At 40.7% G+C, this 17,518-nt stretch overlaps 1 protein-coding gene across 17 annotated transcripts in view; it reads left to right on the top strand.

Moving 5' to 3' along the window:
- Positions 1-12,791: 12,791 nt before the first annotated feature.
- The window catches only part of PDE4DIP (phosphodiesterase 4D interacting protein), a 219,141-nt gene continuing 214,414 nt past the window's right edge, over positions 12,792-17,518 (top strand). For all 17 annotated transcript variants that reach the window (XM_019458032.2, XM_019458046.2, XM_019458038.2 and 14 more), the window contains exon 1: positions 12,792-13,045. In XM_019458032.2, coding sequence (XP_019313577.2) covers positions 12,807-13,045 — 239 coding nt within the window. In that variant the 5' untranslated portion in view covers positions 12,792-12,806. The remainder of the gene's footprint in view (positions 13,046-17,518) is intronic.

Raw genomic sequence — 17,518 nt, 5'->3', positions numbered from 1 at the left:
GGTAGCCTAAGCTGGTAAAATCGTAGTATATTACATTTAGAATAGCCCATATATATAACTTAATCTAAGTTCCCTCTCTCCCACCTAACCAGGATATGTCTTCGCCATAGTCTCAAATGATGGTTATTCATCCTCTACTGGAATAATTCCAGTAATGAGGAATTCACAATACAAATATTTTAAAGAATGGGGGCGCCTGGGTGGCTCAGTCGGTTAAGCCTCTGACTTCGGCTGAGGTCATGATCTCATGGTTGGTGGTTTCCAGCCCCACATCGGGCTCTGTGTTGACAGCTCAGAGCCTGGAGCTGCTTCAGATTCTGTGTCTCCCTCTATCTCTGCCCTTCCCCTGCTGGCACTCTGTCTCTGTATCTCTCAAAAATAAATAAAGGTTAAAAAAATTTTTTAAACAAATATCTTAAAGAAGGGTAGTGCTTTGTGGATGAGAGAAACAGAGAGAGGAGAATATAGCAGGTATGCACAAGAAGCAGATTTGGGGCAAGAGTCCCAGTTTCTATTTCGTGGCTTTAGGCTTTTCCCAAGTTCCATAACCATATCTGCTCATGGATTCTATTAATCACCATTGTTTCGTTATAATAATCCCCCCTCCTTTCTTTGCTTGGTTTCTGTTACTTATAACCCCCAAAACCAATTAATTAATAGAGGAGCACAGAATCACCCTGGGGCAACCCTTTCTTGAAACAACATTCATACTTTTACTTTTTTCTTCTTAGATACACTACATGATTCAGACATCCTTTAGACACACTGAAATTAATATTCCAGAGAGAGGACAGTGGTCTTCTTAGGTTTGATGAGCTATAAGGAAAAGGCCAGAATTTGTGTGAAACTTCCCAACACTAAGACGTCAGGAACTCTGAATCTGAGTGACTTTTGCTTATGACTTAATCAGCATCACATCATTCACACACAGATGTTGCCTTTGAGCTCCTGCCCTTTGGTCCTTTGGGCAATACAAGACTGTGTAATAATTGTGAACACTGTGCTCAGTACATGGAACATAGTCAAGTCTTTGACATTGAATGGGAAAAGGGTATCAACAAATATTTGTTTAGTACTTTAGAATATATAAAGCTTACATATATTCTTTGTCTGCCTGAAACCTGACAGCCCTGTAAAATGGTAAAATACAAGAATCTTGGACTTTATAAACGTTGTACTAAAAAGAAAAATAGAAGTCTTGAATATCATACTTAGAGCTGCCAACAAATTCTTAACAACTTATTGAAGAAATCAAGTAATGCACATATCTAAACTTAAATCAAGCTGCTAAAACCGGGTGAGATTTTCCATTAAAGAGTCAGAAGTTTGCAGAGATTTTAAAAGTGAGATCAGAGGAAGCAATAGCATGGGACTTGTGTCCACTTATTCTTAAATGATTATTGAGTGCCTAATAATATGCCAGATACGATTGAGATAAGGATGATGAGTAAAACAGTCTTAGCAACCTGTGGCCGGTATCTACCCACAGACCAAACAATGCTGCTTAAGAGAATAGGTCTGCAAGTAAAGAGCAGCTCCTGTTTGAATTGAATGACTGCATACATTACAAAAGCATTTCTAAGAAAAGAGGAATGCTCTTGGCAGACACAAGAATAGATAGCCACTATATCTGGGCTGATATCCAGTCATATACACTAGTATGGCCGAACTGGTTATTTTAAAATTGAAATGTTTTCCTACAGGATAGTAAGCAGCCGCTCGCCTCAGCACCCCCTCTCCTTTCCGCACCCCCTCTCCTTCCCGCATCCCCGCAGCGGCACCAAAACACTTACATATCTCCCTCCGCAGGTCATCCAGATTAGGTCCTAATTGGTCGCTTTCTATGCCAGTCAGTTCAAAAGCTCCGCCTCCCAGGTGGCCATTGGCTACCTCCAGGAAATTCAGAACGGTCCCGCCTTCCAGCCTGGCGCCCGCCCTTCGGCCACGCCCCTCCATGCAATCTCCCGCCAGGATTGAAAGGGAACCCTGCCTGCCTCCTGCGTCGGTGCTGGGTGGTTATTTTGAGTCATCATCCCTCACTAAACCTCACAGTGCGAGCTCCGTGGAGGCAGGAATCAGTCTTTTTTATTCTTGAATTCGTTCCCAGACCTTATCTGTGTCATCCACACAGACGGTCCAGACGTCCAAGTGAAAGTCAAGACGTGGGGGGAGAAAGGTGGAGGAAAGAGCAAAATGTGCATTGTAAGTAATGCGAAGGCCCCTATTTAAAATAATGACTACTGTAGATAGCCTGCTTCAAATATGAAACCTTAGCAAAACTAGCCCAGGCCTTCTAGAAACTACCTCCTGAAATGACTTCTTTCAGTGCATCTGTCTGGTTTCCCTACTTTGTCAGGAAAGCCTAGCAAAGAGCAGGCCCAGCTGCTCCATCCCTTGGAGTTTGGGATGGGTGGGTGGGGGGTGGGGGAATGAGAGGGATAGCTGGGGTACTTTGATAGCATCTAAAATATTTTATTCAATTAAAAAAAAATTTTTTTAACAGATTTCTTTCTTCCTCTACTAGCCTCTAAATCAAATCCTTTCAGGGCATAAAAAGTAGTCATGTGTTGTTCCCCAGAATCTAGTATCCTGTACTTGGAACCTAGCAAAGGTTCAATTAATGTTTATTGACTAAACGACCAAATGAATGGCATGCTCATAGATTGGGACAACACTTCATCGGTTGTATACAGCTCAATTCACAGCTTGTACTGTACTAAGTGAAGACCTATCCATCAACCATTCCCTTCATTTCTCCAATTAGTTATTCAAAAATATTTATTGTTGTCTCCATGGGCTAGGAATAGTAGATACTGGTTTATACAAAGGTGAACAAAAGAAACATGATGTTTGTTGGTAGAGGTTACACTCTATCAGGCTCTGTCTCTCTCCCATTACCTCCACCCCAGCTCTACCCCCATTGCTTCTCACCCCTCAGTCTAGAATAAAAGCCTTTGATGGTGATTTTGTTTTTAAACACTGAATATCCTCCTAGATTGTCCCTCAAAACTACACCCCTACTCCCTTTCTGTGGAGTCTAAGTGGACTGAGTTTTCCATTACAAGTTCCTGATCTTAGCTACTGTTAACTCAACAACCACCACTGTTGGCTTGGCTTCCCGCTCTCATACTCCTACAGCTCCTTCTTCTATTGAACCCTCCCTTTTCTACTCATACTGATGTTCCAGAAATTAGTGAACAACTTTCTCACTGAGTGATTTTTCTTTACAATCGTATGGGTCAGATATTTCAGTTTTTACTAGTCTTTGTTATCCTTCCTTGTTTAAAAAGAAAGAGAAAAAAAGATGGGGCACCTGGGTGGCTCAGTTGGTTAAGCATCCGACTTCGGCTCAGGTCACGATCTTGTGGTTCATGAGTTTGAGCCCTGCATCGAGCTCCACACTGACAGTGTACAGCCTGCTTGGGATTCTCTCTCCCTCTCTCTCTCTGCCCCTCCCCCACTTGTCCACACACGCACACGCTGTCTCTCAAAATAATAAAGAAAGAAACCTAAAAAAAAAAAAAAGAAGGAAATTGAAAGCTTGATTCATTCAGTTCTACCTGCCTGAAAACTGAACCTAATGTGACATTAAATGTGATGAAATGGGATACAACAACTTGTTAATTTTGTCTTATGGCGAATTCTCTATCAACCAAAGACACAATTCTTGTTAATCAGTCCCTTGGGAGCATCCTTCTCCTGCCCCCTAGCCCACCCTTTCATTCCATTACTATCTGATGGGGGACCTTTTCCTCCCCACTTTGTTAAGGAGTATGATCCTCTGGCTCTGGAAATCTGACAGTCAAACCCAAAGTTCAATGTGCCATTTCTCTAAGGAGGCCTACCTCAGAGCCCTTAGGTGAATGAGAACCAAAATCCCAAAAGCAACTTCCTTTTTTTATTCACTATTTATGCAGCCTGTTGCTTCTTGAGAATATTACAATGGCAGCTTTGAATTGGGGTTTTAGGGGATCAAGACAACAATCCTTTCTTCCTCTTCTAAATTGAGATCAAACTGGGAAATAGACATACAAAACTAGACAGAGAAATATTACTACTACTTTTATTACTGATCCAATTAAATGGGGAACATGGATTTGGATCCCAAAGGTCTTGCTAACATTCTACCCCAGATTTAGACAGTCTTACCCGTCCAGCTGGGAAACAGCTACCTTCCCCAAAGCGGCAGCAGGCTCCTTACCACATGGCAGAGAACACACATCCTGGCACTGAGGCCAGAATTTTCTCAAAAATACTCACCTGTCTCTGAGTATGGCCCTACACCGAGGGGAACCTTGGCCCTACAAGGGGACAAAATGATCTTAGCACCTTTGTTTCCTACTAGTGAAGCGGCTCTGGTGATCTCATAGACATCCAGCCATTCTCTTTCCTCCAACCTTCATCTGGAAATAAGTTGTATCGCAATATGCTTTTAGTGGAGGATGTGACTTTTGTAAATTTTGTATGGTACAATGCCTTTCTTACCTGCCTCCTCATTGTGACTGTGTTGTACTTCAGTTTGTGACAAAGTATTGCCACAAAAGTAACATTTTTAGATTTTTTTTTTATATTGCTCTGGGGATAGAATGTATATTTATGTTGGCATCCATCATTTTTGTTGCCACCAGTGGCAAAACCTCAGTTTAAATTACTGAATGTGTTTGGGTTTTTAGCAAGTTTTATGTTACTACTTATTTTTATTCAATATGCTCTATGAAAAAAGATGGGAAATGCTGCTCGGGAAACTTAAAAATACTAATAAGATAAAAAGCCCTAATTTAACCTCTAAAATGCTTCAAGACACTGGTAAACAGACATTATGTATCATGCATGATATTCAGGTGCTCTCAGAAGCTCTTGTAAAATTTGTATAAAGATTTTTTTTAATGTTTTTGAATTTATTTTGAGAGAGAGGGAGAGAGAGTGGGGGAGGGGCAGAAAGAGAAGAGAGAGAGACAACCCCAAGCAGGCTCCTCACTGTCAGCGTAGAGCCTGATATGGGGCTCAGTCTCACAAACCGTGAGATCATGACTCAAGCCAAAACCAAGAGTTGGAAGCTTAACCAACTTAACCACCCAAGTGCCCCCAAATTTATGTAATTTTAAACCTTTTTTTTTGAAGAATAAAGGAAAAAAGTCAAGAAGATAGTTTATATCCAGGTTAGACTGGATTCAAATACTATTTACCACAAATTGCAACAGAGGCATTTTATGTTTTGTTTTTTTTTTCCCTAATTTGGTCTTTGTAACTGTTGTAACTTTGTAACTATTGAGATTTGTCTCAAATAGAATTTTATGGAGGTATTTTTGTTTTGTTTTGTTTTGGTGAGGGGTGATGGTGGGGAGACAAACTTTTTTTTAACATGGATCAAATTACAAATGAAAGAGGGGATATTACTACTAATCCATAGAAATAAAAAAAGATTATGAGGGAATACAGTGACTAATTGTGTGCCAAAAAATTAGTCAAACTAGATGAAATGGACAAATTCCAAGAAAGACACAAGCTACCTGAACTGATTCAAGAAGAAATAGAAAACCTGAATAGACCTATAACAAATAAAGACAATGAATTAATAATAATGGCAATAATAATAATAACAATAATGCCTCCCACAAGGAAAAGTCCAGGTCCAGAAAGCTTAACTTGTGAATTCCAGAAAATGTTTAAAGAACACTAATGCTTTGCAAACTCTTCCAAAAAAATATAAGAGAACACCTCCCAACTCATTCTAAGAGACCAGTATTACTCTAATACCAAAACCAGTCAATTACTTCACAAGAAATGAAAATGACAGACCAATATACTTTATAGTAGTGAACTTTTTCCAGCAATACATAAAAAGGATTATACATCAGGGCACAAAGGCGGCTCGGTTGGTTGAGTGACCAGATCTTGGTTTCAGCTCAGGTCATGATTTCACAGTTCATAGGATTGAGCCCCATGTTGGGCTGCATGCTAACAGTGGACAGCCTGCTTGAGATTCTCTGCCTCTCTGATCCTCTTACATTTGCTCTCCCTCTCTCAAAATAAATAAATAAATGTAAAAAAAAAGGATTATATATCATGACCAAGTGGAATTTATTTGAGGAATCAAGATTGCTTCAACATATGAACATCAATAAATGTAATACATGATATTAATAGAATAAAGGACAAAACACATGATTATCTCAATGAATGCAGAAAAAGCACTCAAGAATATCTATCCTCTTTCCTATTAAAAACAGTCAACCAGCTAGGAATAGAAGAGGACTTTCTCAACCTGATAAATGACATCTATGAAAAACCTACAGCTAGCACTACTTAAAAGTGAGATTGAAAGCTTTTCCTCTAAGATTTGGAACAATACAAAGATGTCCACTCTCACCACTTCTATTCAACATTACATTTAAAGTTCAAGCCAAAGTAATCAGGCAAGAAAATGTAATAAGAGCATTGAAATTGGAGAGAAAGAAGTAACACTAAATCTATTTGCAGATGACTTAATATATGGAAAATTCTAAAGAATCCACAAAAAATAGAATTAATAAGTGAATTCATCAAAGTTGTAGGACACAAGATCAATATGCAAAAATCCCAATTGTATTTTTATGCACTAGAAATGAACAATCCAAAAATAAAATTAGGAACACAAGTCCATTTGCAGCAGCATAAAAATAAATATTTAGTTAATTCAACAAAAGAAGTATAAGATTTATAGACTTAGAACTATAAAATATTGTTAAAATAAATTAAAGAAAATCTAAAAAAAGTGGAAAGACATCCCATGTCCATGGATTGAAAGATTTAATGGGGTTTAAATAACAATAATTCCCAAATAATTATTAAAATAACAATAATTACATGTTCATTGCAATCCATATCACAATCCCAGCTGGTTTGTTTGTTTTGTTTTCGAAATCTGCAAGCTCATTCTAGAATTCATCTAGAAATGCATACGACCCAGAAGAGGCAAACAATCTTGAAAAAATTAACAAAGTTAAAGAACTCACGCTTTTCCAACTTCAAAATTTACTACAGAAACAGTAATAAAAACAGTGTGGTACTGGAATAAGGATAGACATACAGATCAATAGAATAGGATGGAGAGTACAGAATAAACTCATATATCTATTGTCAACTGATTTTTAACAAGGGTGACAAGATAGTCCAGTGAAGCAAAGAGTAGTCTTCTCAACAAGTGATGTTGGTACCACTGGATATTCACATGTAAAAGATTGAAGATGGACCCCCTTACCTCACATCTAATATAAAAATTACCTCAAAATGATCATCAACCTAAATGTATGACCTAAAACTATCTATCACTTAGAATAAAATATAGGAATGAATCTTTATGACCTTGGATTCAATAGTACTTTTTTTTTATGTTTATTTATTTTGAGAAAGAGAGTATGTGTGTGGGCATGGAAGTGAGGGAGAGACAGAGAGAGGAAGAGAGAATCCCAAGCAGGCTCCATGCTAAGATTGTGGAGCCCTACATGGGGCTTGATCCCATGAACCATGAAATCATGACCTGAGCCCAAATCAAGAGTTGTATGCTCAACCAACTCAGCCACCCAGCACCCCCAGCAGTAGTTAAGTAATTAACTTAAATAAGACACCAAAGGTGTGGTAGGAGGATAAAAAAGATAAATTGAACTTTACCAAAAGTGAAAACTTTTTTGCTTCAAAGGACATAATCAAGAAAGTGAAAACACAAACCACAAAATATTTGCAAATCATATATAAGGTAAAGGAATTGTATTCATTGTATCTAACAGATATTATATAGATATCTCTATATATCTTACAACTCAATAACAAAAAGGCAAACAACCCAATTAAAAAATGGGTAGTGGGGGTGCCTGGATGGCTCAGTCGGTTAAGCGTCTGACTCTTGATTTCAGCTCCAGTCTTGATCTCACAGTTATTGGGTTTGGGCTCCGCATTGGGCTCCACACTGACAGCACAGAGCCTGCTTGAGATTATCCCTCTCCCTCTCTCTCTCTCTGGCCCTCCCCTGCTCTCTCTCTCTCTCAAGATAAAATAAAATAAACTTTAAAAAATGGTAGTGGATTTTTTTAAGTAAGCTCGACACCCATTGTAGGATTTGAACTGACAATCCCAAGATCAAGACTCACATGCCCTACATACCAATTGAGCCATCCAGGCACCCCAGGTGGTGGATTTGAATAGGTATTTCTCCAAAAAAGATATACAAATAGCCAACAAGCATATGAAGTGATGCTTACCATCATTAGTCATTAGGGACATGCAAATCAAAACCACAGTGAGATACCACTTTATATCCACCAGGATGGCTATAATCAAAAAGACATGTAATAACAAAGGTTGGTGAGAATATAGAGGAAGTGGAACTCTCATGCACTGCTCGTGGGAATGTAAAATCATGCAACTACTTTTGAAGATAGTTTGGCAGTTTCTCTAAAGCTTAGACATAGACTTACCACGTGACCCAGCAATTCCACGGCTAGGTGTCTACCAAAAAGAATTGAAAACATGTCCTCTCAAAACTGTGTACATGAATGTCATAGCAGCATTATTCATAATAGTCAAAAAATGGAAATAATCCAAATGTCTATCTATCAACTGGTGAATAATCAAAATGTGGCATTTCCATACAATGTGATATATTTTGGGCAATAAAAATGAAGGAATTCCTGGCACATGCTACAGAGTGAATAAACCTTGAAAACATTATGATAAGTGAGAGAAACCAAACATAAAGGACTACATATTACATGATTCCATTTATGTGAAATCTCTAAAATAAACAAATCTATAAGGACAGAAAGTAGATTAGCCCTTGCCAAGGAGTGGAAAGAGGGAGAGTAGGTAATGAGGATGGAAATTGTGAGTGACGATAATAGCTACAGGGTTTCTTTCTAGGGTGAACAAAATGTTCTAAAATTAGATAGCAGTGATGGTTGAACAATCCTGGGAATATACTAAAAAACTACTGATGAAAGCATTCAAAGAACTAAATAAATGGAAAAATGGAAAGATACTCCATGTTCATGGATAGGAAGACTCAATATTGTCAGGGTGCCATTTCTTCCCAACTTGATCTAAAGATTCAAGGCATTCTCATTCAAAATACCAGCGGGTTATTTTGTGGGTATCAACAAACTGATTCTAAAGTTTATATGGAGAGGCAAGAGACCAACAGTAGCCAACACAATACTGAAAGAGAAAGTCAGAGAACTCACACTAGCTGAGTAATCAAGACAGTGTGACATTGACAGAACATTAGGCAAATAGATCAGTGGAACAGAAGAGAAGAGAAAAGTAGACCAGCAAAATATGGACAACTGATTTTTTTACAGAGGAAGAAGGCAAATCAATGTAGAAAAGATAGTTTTTTTAACAAATTATGTGCTGGAACAACTGGACATCACATGCAAAATAAGGAATCTAGATACAGACCTTACACCTATCACAAAAATTAAGTCAGAGTAGATCATAGACCTAAATGTAAAAGCAAAACTAGAAAATGCCTAGAAGAGGGGCACCTGGGCGACTCAGTCAGTTGAGCAGCCAACTCTTGATTCAGCTCAGGTCAGGATCTCATGATTCATGGGACCCTGAGTCAGGCTCTGGGGCTGACAGCATGGGGCCTGTCTGGGATTCTCTCTCTCCCACTTCCCCACTCTGAAAATAAATAAATAAACTTAAAAGAAAGGAAGGAAGGAAGGAAGGAAGGAAGGAAGGAAGGAAGGAAGGAAGGAAGAAAGAAAGAAAGAAAGAAAGAAAGAGAAAGAAAGAAAAAGAAAGGGAGAAAATGCCTCGAAAATAACATTGGAGAAAATCTAGGTGACCTTAGCTCTGGTGATGATTTCTTAGAAACAACACAGATATGAGCCATGAGAGAAAGAACTAGTAAATTGAACTTCATTTAATTTTTTTTTAATGTTTATTTTTGAGAGGCAGAGACAGAGTGTGAGCAGGGGAGGAGCAGAGAGAGAAGGAGACACAGAATCTGAAGCAGATTCAGGTTCTGAGCTGTCAGCACAGAGCCCGATGTGGGGCTTGAGCTCATGAACCACAAGATCATGACCTGAGCCAAAGTCAGACACTTAACCAACTCAGCCACCCAGGCATCCCACCATCCGGCAGAATTCTTAATCAGGTACCTGGGTAGAATCAGGATTTTTTTTTTTTTTTTTTTTTTTTTTTTTTTTTTTTTTTTTTTTTTTTTTTTTTAATCAGCTAGGGCTTCACCTGTTTTTACTGGATATTTTCTGCAGTATCATTATATTGAATTGTTCTGTCAAAATTTCTGATGTCTCTCACTTTCAAACAACCCAAAATGTAATAGGACACTTAATATTAACAAAGCCAAAAAAGTTTTTTAAGTAAATTCCAAGGCAATAGAGCTACCCAAACAAAATTATGTCATCACAGAACCCAGTTTAACTCTTGGGACAATGCAAAACCACATAGCTATTTCCAAACATCATAGCAAAAATTCAATGTTGAATAGAGAAAGAAGAGAAAACCTTTTCAGTTTTATCCTCTTTTGCTTATCAATCATTTCAGGACAATTATCTGAAGCTATGACTTGTAAACATAGTTTCAGTTGTTTATGGTACTGTGTTTAATATGTAGTGGGTGGAGGTGGAAATCACCTGTAGAAATCGTTTCCTCTCTTCCGGTGGGACACTTGAGATCTTCGTGTGTTGTTACAAAATTTAGAAATTTACAGGTTGGCAGTCTCAGTTTAGTCTCATTAAACCGTGGTTTAATGAGTTTAGTGATTTTGATTTTCCACCAGCAAATCAAAACCTATTCATTTTCATTTCCCCCTTTGAAGCCCCTCTTCTGGTACCTGGGGGCTGATTTGAATGTAGGTTCTGTTTAGTGACATAACTTCCATCCTCTCTTGTGTGGGTTCCTTTTCAGCCCTTGCAGAATGATTCCTGCCAGTGCATAAAAGCTATGGAACTGATTAGATCTATGAAACCTGCCTCCTGGTCAAGATGTCCCTCTTTGTTTCAAAAACATTTTTTTTAACGTTTATTCATTTTTTTTTTTTTTTTTTTGAGAGAGACAGAGAGAGACAGAGTGTGAGCGGGGGAGGGGCAGAGAGAGAGGGAGACACAGAATCTGAAACAGGCTCCTGGCTCTGAGCTGTTAGCATAGAGCCCAAAGTGGAATTCAAACTCCCTAACCCTGAGATCATGCATAACCTGAGCCAGAGTCAGCAGCTTAACAGACTGAGCCACACAGGTGCCCTGAGAGGACTTTATTTTACAGGAGCGGGATGGACCTAATGGAGAAGGCGAGGCCAAAGATATAAAGGCAACAAAAGAGGGCGACTCTTGATTTCCGCTCAGGTCGTGACCTCATGCTTCGTAAGTTCGAGCCCTGCGTCACGTGGCTTTCCACTGACAGTGTGGAGCCTACTTGGGATTGTCTCTCCCTCTCTCTGCCTCTCCCCTGCCATTCTCTCTCTCTCTCTCTCTCTCTCTCTCTCAATAAATAAATAAAACTTAAAAAAAAAAAAAAGACAACAAAAGATAATTGAGAATCTCTAGCAGGGACGGGAGTGGCAGGGTAAATTGGGCAGGTAAGACATACTGGAGGGAAAAAAGAGGTAAAGATATAGATTAAGCTGGGAGGTTTGAAAGAATGATGAGATACTGGGTAGTGTCATTTTCTGGAGGCATTTGGAATCATGATAAGAGGCACCTTAAAATAAAGACACAGTCAAGAAGTTGAATTGACTGGATGAGATGAGTGAGTGAGAGAGATAAATCTCTGACCACTCCCAAATTTGGGGCTTGGGCAATGGGTGGATGATAGGGTTGGAGTACAACAACAACAACAACAACAACAACAACACAGATTTGGGAGGAAAATGTGTTAAGGATGAGTTCCTTTGTTTACATGGAATCCATCAATAGTGCATATTCCCTTTTGCCTCTGAACTTTGGGATCCACAGTGCCCACTGCAAAGATAAACCCGCTCTTCTAAGCCTTGTGTACATAAAATAGTGTCACAGAAGCATTCTGCTCTGCTAGGGTCTCACTAGCTTCCTTCCTTAGTGGAATATAAGAAAAGGCTTTTCAGAAGGAACATGAAGTGGAGAATTTATTTGACCTATGAACTTTTTATTTTTTAACCATGACTACATTCCCTTGACTGGATATTGGATACCAAGCTATATAGGCTTTACTAGGAGTTCTGCATGAAAAATGGCAATCCGAAAGTCTCAAATGAAAGGAAAACTGAGGTTATTTAGGAAGAAGATTTTTACAACTAAAGGGAAAATTGAGGGGATAAAAGAGTTTAAGAAGGAGAAACAGGGAGAGTGGGAGAAAAAGGGTTCGCCAACAGCCTGGGGAAGTAGTGATTCTGAGGAAAGAATAATGTAACATAGAAGACGATGACTGAGTTGGAGGGAGGAGGAAGACAAAACCCGGGGAAATTTGGAGAGAGGGAGTGTGAAAAGGAGAAACTTTTTAAGGTTGGAAATTGAGGGCGGTGACCATGGAGTGGATAGGAAGACGAAAAAGAGTGCCATGTGGGAATGAAAAGGTTTCCAGGTTGAGGTCGTGGGTGGAGAGAGGATGGGGTGATGATAGAGGGTGAAGAGACCGCGGCGGGTGTTTGTGGGCGAGGGACAAGAGCAATCTGGGAGGAGCAGGTGGCCGAGGCAGCCGCGGAGCAGGCCTGGTCCTTTCAGGTTTCCGCCGCAATCCGCGCCTGGAGGATGCTCCCTGGCAGCGCGCGAAGACCGTGGGGAAACCAAGCAGGGTCAGTCACCGGGACAGGCGCGGCCAGGCCCGGGAAATCCATGAAGAGGACCGACAGCGGGTCCTGCTGCCGCCGCCGCCGCTGCGGCTGCAGCTGCTGCCGCCGCGCGTCCCGCCGGGCGCACCGCGCGCCCTACTGGCCCGGGGACGCGGCGCGAGCCCCACCGCCCTCGCGGCGCTCCCCTGGCCGGGCACGACGGCGTCCCGAGGCGGCCGGGAGCTGGGCGGCGGCGGCCGAGGAGGAGGAGGAGGCAGCCGCGGCGGCTGCACCCTGGATGAGGTGAGAGCCCCGCGGGAGCCCCAGAGGCTGCGGTCCGCGCGGGGAGCGGGGGCGCGCGGCGCGCTGGGCGGGAGGACCGTTCCCGGGGCTGGGCCCCGGGGGCTGAAGGGGTTGGCGCCGAGGGCCATCAGCTAGGACAGGGGTTGGAGGGCACCGGGCAGAGGGTTTGCGGGGCGTTGATGCGGCCGGTGGCGGGGCAGGGCGGAGAAAAGCCAGTGGGGGAGTTGCCTAGAAATCAAGGTGTGGCTCCGCGTTATACCGGACTAAAGCTGGGGAAACGCGTCTCTGTCCCATCCAAGGTCTTTGCCGGATGCGTAGACGCCCGTTTTGTTGGTGGAGATGAGGTTGAAGGCCATGTCTGTTGATGGAGAGATGAGCACATGATGCAGAAGGCCATGCCAGGGTGGAAGCATTAGGGAAGGTAAAAGCAGATCAGGAAACGCGCGCGAGTACGCGCTGCTTTCTCTCACACCCTCTTTATCTGTGTATCTATATAATTTTTATTTATCTAAGAGACAAACAGCACGGTGGGGTTGGTAATGGTTCTTTCTTCCTAGGCCACCTCTCTTCCCCTGCAGAGCTGTGGCCATGCCTGTTGGCCGGATGAGGCGTGCAGGACAATCTCCACTTAACCCAGCCCCTTCCTTTGCGCTGAAATGGAAGACTGGACAGATTAGGCCCACATTTTCTTCATGTAGCATCAGCAGGACAAAAATCTGCCATGCATATGATTTTTTGGAAAAGAGATTGTGCTACCGCCGTTCTTGAAACAAGCCTTTCCTTGCCTTAGCATTTTTAGCTTACTCTTTTATGGGAACCCAGGAGTCCCAAATCATACTGCAGGGCAGTGGTGGCTTTGGTCTCTAAGCTGCCGTCAACTAACTGGGAAATGAAAAAAGTAACTTGGTTTCTCTGGGCCTCAATTTCCTATGCATAAAATCACGATTTGGATCTTTTGAGGATTAATTACAGAACGAAATATTAATGGAATCTGTTTTCTGTGTTTAGGACTATGCTTTATTTGTGAATTAGGAAACTAGTTTATTCACACTTCGTTGTATTTACTCATCACACTGCCCACTGTGAGAAAACTGAGTCAAAGTCAATTGACAGTGCTTAATGGAATCATATGTCTATTAAGATACCCATAAAAAATTACTGCTTTTAAGAAAGTATGAGGCAACACCTAAAACTAATATAACACTGTCTGTTAACTAACTGGAATTAAAATTAAAACTTAAAAAAAATAAGGAACAAGGCAAATGTATTCATTATTTGATTTTTTATAACATGGAATTTTAGCCCAAACAATTACTTTTTTTTTTTTTTTTTTAACATGTGTATCTCTGCAGTGTTGAATAGTTTTCACAGACTACTTTGGGTTTTTTTTTTTTAAAGCTTGAAACAAAAAAAATTTAATTTGAACATATATCTATAATTTAAAGTCTTTTTAACTGTTTATACATACACTGTGGTGAACGCTTTTCATCAAAAGAGCAATGCTATTGCAAAATTTAAAATGGATCATGACTCATTATAAAGATGTGATTTTTTTTTTTTTTTTTACGGTCTTTGGTAACAAAAAGTTACCAAATTAGAATTTGGTTCTCTACATTGTGGTTTAATTGTTTAAATAGACAGCACACTTTAATTATTTCCTTAATGGCTATTCATCTGACAGACCTCCGTATTCATCTTAGTTGATGTAACAAGGAGCCTTCAAATGTTTTTTTAACATTTCAGGAATTCCCAAATGAAACTGTGTCAGGAACTTCACTGAGGTTGGTGCTACTCTGACCCCCATTGAAAAATTCTCTAGGAATGCGCAGCATTTTTTTTTTAAGTTTACTTATTTATTTGAGAAAGAGAGAGAGCACGAGCAGGGGAGGGGCAGAGAGAGAGGGGGAGAGGGAGAATCCCAAGCAGGCTCCACACTGTCACTGCAGAGCCAGATGCAGGGCTCAGACCCATGAACCATGAGATCATGACTTGAACTAAAGTCAGATGCTTAGCCAACTGAGCCACCCAAGCACCCCTGTGTGGCATACTTTCATTTTTTATTCTTTTTTAAGGAGGCTTCACCCCCAATGTGGGACTTGAACTCACAACTCCACAATCAAAAGTCAAATGCTCTACCAATGGAGCCAGCAGGGTGCCCCTTTACTTTTGAAAACACACCTGTCTTATCTACAGTATTAGAGGTTTATGAGTATGAGAGACTTGTCCTTGAGAAGGGGCGTTTTTGGTATCTAATTTTCTGGCTATCAAATCAATTTTAAAAATGGAAGAAAACACCTCTGCACATTATCCAGATTCAATTTACTTCTGTTATTTATTGAGCAACGATGGTGGAGGCCAGGACAAAACTGGATGCAAAACTGCCTTCAAGTAGCTCAGAATCTATAGTTCTACACCAGTTATGGAGTAAGTGCTATAACAGAAGGGTGAAGTGGGGAAATGAGAAATAAATAAATTAATAAATAAATGAATGAATTAATTAAAAGGATCTCTTCAGGGAAAATGGACTGTGTCCTAAGAAGCCATACAAGGTGACATTATCTTGGAAAATATGTTAGAATCTGGTCTTGGGGCACCTGGGTGGCTCAGTCGGTTGGGCGTCCGACTTTGGCTTAGGTCATGATCTCACAGTTCGTGGGTTCGAGTCCTGCATTGCGCTCTGTGCTAACATCTCAGAGCCTGGAGCCTGTTTCAGATTCTGTGTCTCCCTCTCTCCTCTCTACCCCTCCCCCACTCACACTCTGTCTGTCTGTCTGTCTCTCTCTCTCTCTCTCAAAAATAAGCATTAAAAAATTAAAAAAAAAAAAGAATCTAGTCTTACCTTGTCGAGTCTGTTTCTCAGGCTGATATTAAACAAATCCACAAGACTGCTATCTAAACCCAGAATGACAAATTATTATGAGGATTTATTCTCAAAAATTAAAATGAGGATTCTAACATCTCGGGGAACTAGACCCTCTTCTGTTACTCTAGTAAGGTCTCTTGGCATACTTGCCACATTTGGAAAACAAATTATAACCAAAAGATTGTTTATGAAACTTGAATTTAAAACAAGGGAAAGTAATCAGTGGATTCCAGATTTTGTAAACTTTAATAGCTTTAAACAGAGTAACAGGATACAAATGGGTTCTTTATTCCCCGGATGGTGAGCGTGCACCTCTCTTCTCATGTACTCCCTCTCTGTTTCTATCTCTGACACACTAATATTTTCAGTTAGGTAATAATCTGTTTGGCTCGGGAATCCTTGTGTGGTTCCAAGTGCTGGCACATCTTTTCTCTGAACCGGTTTGTCTTAATTGTAAACTTTACATTTCAAAATGCAAGCTTACTTTCTTTTAGGTGAAATTCATGATGGGGGTAAGGAAGTGGGGTCAGGGCATTTTGTTACAGCACCTACATGCTGGCATTATGAGCCAGATGGTTAATGGCTACTGAATGTGGTGCTAAGAACCAGAGGACCAGAGAGGGCTTCACACACACACAGGAGGTGAATTTTGTCTGGTCTAACAAAATAATGAAGCCAGGGTTGGGTGGGAAGCAAATTTTAGCAGAGGGATAAAAACAGATGTATGGCCCTGGGAAAATGCTTTCTTGAAGTGAGACCCTGGATAGAACTTTTCAATGAGGATTTAATTCAAAAGTGATCCTCTCTTGGGGCGCCTGGGTGGCTTGGTCGGTTGAGCGTCCGACTTCGGCTCAGGTCATGATCTCACAGATCATGGGTTCGAGTCCCACATCGGTTCTGTGCTGACAGCTTAGAGCCTGGAGCCTGCTTCAAATTCTATGTCTCCCTCTCTCTCTGCTCCTCTCCCACTCTTGCTCTGTCTCTCTCTTTCCTTCAAAAATAAATAAAAACATTAAAAAAAATTTTTTTTTCAAAAGTGATCCTCTCTCAAGTATACAGTTGTTTAAGAAGAGGAGTTAACAGAGTTGCCAGCTGCCTCTGGGTGCATTTTTGAACCCTAGCAGTTTGCATGTTTAGGTGGATAACCTGGAACCAGCAGACAACTGTTGGGGGTAATGATGTCAGAGAAGGTTAAATTTCTAACATCAAACTTCAACCACTATGTCTCTTTAGCCATCTCTCTTTTTGTCATTATTATTTTGTTACTGCTGTATTGAGATATAATTGACATAAAATAAACTGGGCAGATTTGGGGCGCCTGGGTGGCTCAGTCGGTTAAGCGTCCAACTTTGGCTCAGGTCACGATCTCATGGTTTGTGAGTTCGAGCCTTGTGAGTTCGAGCCCCGCATTGGGCTCTATGCTGACAGCTCTGAGCCTAGAGCCTGCTTCGGATTCTGTGTCTCCTTCTCTCTCTGCCCCTCCCCACTTGTGCTTTGTCTCTCTCTGTCTCTCAAAAATAAATAAATGTTAAAAAAAATTTTTTTAAATAAACTGGGCAGATTTAAAGTGTACGATTGGAAAAGTTTTGATACATGCATGTATCTGTGAA

The sequence above is a fragment of the Panthera pardus genome, unplaced genomic scaffold, assembly GCF_024362965.1.
Source record: "Panthera pardus isolate Hobbes unplaced genomic scaffold, ASM2436296v1 HiC_scaffold_11, whole genome shotgun sequence".
NCBI classification, from domain to species: domain Eukaryota; kingdom Metazoa; phylum Chordata; class Mammalia; order Carnivora; family Felidae; genus Panthera; species Panthera pardus.
This window is presented reverse-complemented; position numbering and strand designations above follow the sequence as displayed.